Source organism: Hevea brasiliensis, chromosome 14 (assembly GCF_030052815.1).
Source record: "Hevea brasiliensis isolate MT/VB/25A 57/8 chromosome 14, ASM3005281v1, whole genome shotgun sequence".
NCBI lineage: Eukaryota > Viridiplantae > Streptophyta > Magnoliopsida > Malpighiales > Euphorbiaceae > Hevea > Hevea brasiliensis.
Window position 1 is genome coordinate 12,356,285 of NC_079506.1, and position 5,749 is coordinate 12,362,033.

Below are 5,749 nucleotides of genomic sequence, written 5' to 3' on the forward strand. Positions count from 1 at the left end.
CAATGTTATTTTGTTATTGATTGGTTAAAGATATAATTAAAAATGCACAAAATATATAAATTATAATTTACATTAATTATATATCATTTATAATGATATGGCTATATTTATATATTTTATGATATATTAAAAGTTTTTTAATATAATTCATTAATTAAAATGTCTATGGTTTAAAAAGATAATGTAAATATAATCATTAATATTTTTATATAAATAAGAAAATATTTATATGTAATGAATTTCTAGTATGAAATATTAATTAATTGTTGAGAAAATAGTTCATACCTACATGAGGGATGCTCCATGTGATTTTACTTCATATTATTTTGAAATTTGATGATATGCGTCTGTAATTTTTTCATTTTAATTTTTACTTTATATTTTATTTTTTTAATTATTATAAATTGATATATATATATATATATATATATATATATATATATATATATATATATATAATACAAAAATAATTACTCTAGTTAACATTATTGTTATAAGAATCGGATCGGTTTAATTAGGAAGAGAACTAATAATCAAGTTGAACAAATGGTTGGTTATCAACTTTAGAGTATACACACACACACACACACACACACACATATATATATATATATATATATATATATATATATATATATATATATATATATATATATATATATATATATATATATATTATTGTACAATATATTATTAGTATTATTTTTAATATATTGTTAATTATATAAAATATAATTAATATTTATTTAATAATATACCCATTAAATCTCAGTTGAAATAAGAATAGATTTAGTATGGGGGCAATGGGGCGCTGCTCTCAATTTTCCTTTTAAAAGATAATTTTTATACAAAATTTTAATATTATCCTATATTTAAAGATATTAATTTGCCCTACATTTAAAGATGTGTCATATAATTTCTTTTGTTAAATAATTTTCTCTTATTCCATTAAAGTTTGGATGATTCTATTAATTGAAATAAATTTATTAGTTTTCTTAGGAAAAATAAATTTATTAATTGAATATATATACAAGTGAAAATGAATATTTTTTATGTTTATATATTACCCCTATTAATAAGAATTTATAAATTCATTATTGATTTAAATCTTAAATTTTTAATATTTTTTTTGGCAAATTTAAAAAACACGCTTAGAGCAATTTAAAGCTAACCTTTTTATTTTTCAAAAGTTGAGAGTTCTCAGCTTCTAGTGGAAATTTATTTATTTTTTAATTATAAATTTAAAAATATTTTGTATTATTTTTGCACATTCGATGGAAAATTTAGAACAATTATTTTGTATTTATTTTTATTATTTTTATATAGATTAATTTTTTTATCTTTTAAATTTTTTAACAAAAATTTCATAATAAAAAATAAAAATATAATAATATAACAAAAATATTAATTAAAGATATGAAATCATTTGAAATTGGTTTAATCATATGGTTATTTTTATCATTTTTAATATTATATTATATTTTTTTAATAAATTAAAAGAATATATAGAATATAATATTATATTTTCATATTAAAAAGAATAATATATTTAAATATTATTTTTATTTATTAATATTAATATTATTCTTAAAAATAATATTTTTTAAAGAAAAAAAAAAGAATTAACATGATAGAGAGTGTCATGCAATAATACTATGAAAAAGAATATCGCATGTCAGCTCCTTGGAAACATCTATTTTAATATATGGATTCAGTGTTTAATTAATAAAACAAAAATAGATTTTTTGAGTTTAAATTTCCTTTTCTAATTACTTTAAAAAATTATTATATGGGATGCTTTAGATGTGCATTGGCTCCACATATTTAGAAATGATTTTTCTTGAATCTATAACATATGATATATGATGAAATTTACTTATTAAATATATAAATCTCACGTACTTATGTCTTAGTTTCAAAGTGAAACGAGTTTACATATTATTAATGCCATCACTTCATATCTATAAACATTGATTATAACATGAAGGGGGGGACAAAATGTAGAGGAGGGGCAAAAAATGAAGTAATGTAAAGCAATCAAATATAGCATTTGTATAGAGAAGAGTATATAATACAAAAAGCATTCATGATCCCTTTAATAAAAGATTGCAAGCTCTCCACCTAAGGAGGACACTCCTTAAAAAGAAGGTAACCCACAAATTATTCCTACATCTATATGCCTAATTCTATGCCCAAGAATCATAAAGAAAAAAATTATTCTTTGCACATTAATAAAAAAAAAAAAGCTATAACAAAAATCAAGCCAATTTAAAGACAGCATTAAAATTCAAAGGGAAAAAGAAAATTATTCAAGCTTAAACTAAAAGATCTTGTTTGGATTTTGCAAGTATTTTCTCATTTTCCCCATTTTTCAATTGTTGGGAAACAATAGAAGATGATGAAGAATCGTAATTTGGAGAGTTACGAGGAAACTCAGAGAGCATTTGAACTAATTCTCTCATTGTAGGACGTTCAATGCTATTTTCTTGGCAACACAACATTGCAATGAAAAATAGATGCATTGCTTCATCTTTAGTCACCATTGTTAGTCTTGGATCAACAATGCGCATCACATCTTCTCTCCGATTATTCGTTACTCTTTTGCCCCATTGTACAATATCCACCCCTTCGCCGAAATCACCCACAGGTCGTCGTCCTGTTAGCAGCTCCAAGAGAACAACTCCAAAACTATACACATCACTCTTCTCGTCCACCTTCAATGTGTATGCATATTCTGCAATATGAACAAAATTTAGTCATGACATAGCTAAACCATGGGATAAGGCCCATAAGACCACCACAATCCAAGCCCAAACACACAACCCAATTTGCAGCATCTTCATCTTGGGATTAAGGAAAGTACCCCCCAAAAAAATCATAGATATTAGGTCAAAGGACAAAGACAAAAACAGATGCCAAACTTGCCAAGAAAGCTCAAAGCAGCCAAAGAAGACTGGTCGGTGGGAAGAAGAAGAAGAAGAAAAATACGCTTTACACGTAAGACCAAAATCAGCTATTACACGAAAGATTAGTGTTGTAAATAGGTGTGCATGCATATATGTGTCGGTTAGCTTTCACTAATCTCAATGTGCTGGTACGTTAGAATCATTATCAGACTGAAAATAAGCAACAATTTGTCAGATTTGGACCTCCAAGAGAGTTTTTCGTGGGTCCCAACAAAGTCCTTCGGCTCTTTTGTTTCTGTGTGATGTTGTGCTGTGAATGCCAATAAAACCTATGCGCCTGTCTCCCTTTGGCACAAATCACGGGTGGTTTTTCTGCTGTCACTTTTTTTTTTTTTTAATTTAAGAGTTTGAAGTCGAGATCCTATAGTTTCTCAATGACTTCAGTTTCACTGAGGTAACACTATTGCGTACAGTACCTCTTATAAGGGATCAAAAGTCAGCTATACGTGGCTTGCAACTGTTCTTACCTTGGGAATATCAGATGGTTGCTGTTCATCTTGAGTTCTTGAAATATTTAGACAATTTTGACATTACAAGAAAAATTTACTACGCACAAAATAACTAACTGAACTAACAAGGTCACTATCAATCATCAATCATCTACAGTATCACTGTGCACAAAATCAGAAAGCAAGCATTAGTAATGTGTGTAAAAATGTGATGCAGTGGTTAAAAACTGGCTTAGTGATATCATTTAATTGCAAATATAGTGAAGTAATGAACTTACCGGGTGCTATGTAGCCATAAGACCCTGCAATTGCTGACATACATTCTGATGCTCCCCCATCAATAAGGAATTTTGCTAATCCGAAATCTGCAACATGTGCTTCGAAGCTCGAATTTAACAGAATATTGTTGAATTTTACATCTCGATGAACGATCAATGGTGAACAATCATGGTGGAGGTAGCATAGGCCTTTAGCAGCCTCAATGGCGATTTTGTACCTAAAATTCCAACCCAAGAAAGAACCCTTTTTGCCATGTAAGGCTTCTCCTAGGCTTCCATTTCTCATGTACTCATAAACCAACAAGTTGGTTTCTTTGTTGGAGCAGAAAGCAAGCAATCTAACGATGTTTCGATGCCTAATGCTGCCTAGTGTTTGAATTTCTGCTCTAAAGCCATGGTCATGGCTATTGGTGCCAAAACCAAGTAGTTTTTTAACTGCAATTTCAACCCCATTTGGCATTTTCCCATGGTATACAATCCCAGCTCCTCCTCTACCAATTACGTTTCCATCTTTTACACATTCCAGGATGTCTGTGATAGTGAATTCTAGCTTTTGGAAAGCTGTCATGTTCCAAGAATCTGAGCTGTTTTTCTTGAAAGACTTGGCCTTTATTATGGCAGCAGTTGCAAATATCAGAGAGCATATCAGCAAGCCTAAAGCGAAGATGAGCTTGAAATCACTAGGGGCTTTTCCTGGTGTGTTTGTGATGGTGGTGAAATTGCAAGGATTGTTAAGTAGAGGACCACAGAGTTGAGGATTTCCTGCAAAAGAGGAGGCATTAAAGAGGGAGAACTGACCGGATTCTGGGACCTTTCCGGAGAAATCATTGAAAGAGAAATCAGCAACAGTGAGGCTTTTCATGGAACCAATGGATTTTTGTATTGTTTGGTTCAAGTGGTTTCTTGACAAGTTCAAGTAATTCAAGATATAGATGTTGGATATCTCTGGTGGGACTGAACCAGAGAGGTTGTTCTGGCTCATGTCAAGGAAAGTGAGATGGAAACAGTTTCCTATTTCAGGTGGAATTGGACCTGAAAGTGAATTTCTGCTAAGATCAAGCATTAGTACTTGCTGGAGTTCTCCTATGGAAGTTGGAATTGGACCTGAGAATTGAGTTCCACTGAGCAGAAGGATTTGAAGGGAAGAGAAATTTGAAAGCGAAAATGGCAGAGGACCCGAGAGGAGATTGTTTGACAAATTGAGTTGGCCTAATTTAACAGGTTTAGATGAACTATTACCATTCTCAGATAAATTCCCTGACAGGACGTTGTTCTGCAACTCTGCTAAATTCAACCGAGGCAAGTAAACGAAACCATTTGGAATGCTTCCATTCAAATAGTTCTGCCCCAACCTCACTCTAGTGAGACTATAACATGTCTCCAAACCTTCTGGGATTGGACCCAACAGGAAATTCTTTAAGAGAATGAGAATCCTCAACTGATTAGAGGAACACAAGTCTTGCGGGATTGTACCAGTGAGCTTATTTGAGGACAAATCAAGAATGTGAAGCTTCCCATTTTGGCCATGTTTTTGAGGAATCTCACCGGTGAAATTGTTCATCCACAGCCCCAGCGTTTCCAAATTAGGCAATTCCGCGACATAGTCTGGAATGGAACCGTGTAGTCTATTCAAGAAGAGATTGAAGAGCTTCAGTTGCTTGAGATTGATGAACTCAAATGGGATTTCACCAGTGAGTGCATTGTTGGAGAGGTCAAGATTCACCAAGTTGGTCAGGTTGCCTAACTCCTTTGGAATAGAACCTGAAAAATGATTGGCATGCAAATATAGAGTATCAAGCAGCTTCAGGTTTCCAAGCTCCCTCGGAACTAGACCATCTAGTCCACAGTCTGGTGAATTCATGATGGGCTACAGAGGAATGAAAAGAAAATATTTCTTGATATATGTTTCTTCAAAGGGGAAAATGAAGATTGTGTTGAGAGAACATTAGAAGCATTTAGTTTCTATCCAAAAAGTGGAATACCTCATCTAATTAAGAAGTCTCTCATATCTATTTCATCTGTCAATCATATTCATGTGCATGACTTGCTAGAGCAA

At 31.2% G+C, this 5,749-nt stretch overlaps 1 protein-coding gene across 1 annotated transcript; it reads right to left on the reverse strand.

The window, feature by feature from the left end:
- Positions 1 to 1,993: 1,993 nt before the first annotated feature.
- Positions 1,994 to 5,554, reverse strand: LOC131172761 (leucine-rich repeat receptor-like serine/threonine-protein kinase BAM1). The gene is made up of 2 exons (XM_058134280.1): positions 3,694 to 5,554; positions 1,994 to 2,734 (listed from the first exon to the last, which is right to left on the reverse strand). The coding sequence occupies exons 1-2, from the start codon at positions 5,552 to 5,554 to the stop codon at positions 2,316 to 2,318; spliced, it is 2,280 nt and encodes a 759-aa protein (XP_057990263.1). The 3' UTR covers positions 1,994 to 2,315.
- Positions 5,555 to 5,749: the final 195 nt, after the last annotated feature.

Excerpts from the sequence above, each read along its gene's own strand:
- LOC131172761 (XM_058134280.1), bottom strand. The coding sequence starts at position 5,554 with ATGAATTCACCAGACTGTGGACTAGATGGTCTAGTTCCGAGGGAGCTT. Across the intron at positions 2,735-3,693 it reads TTATGGCTACATAGCACCCG|AATATGCATACACATTGAAG; the intron begins GTAAGTTCATTA and ends TTCATATTGCAG.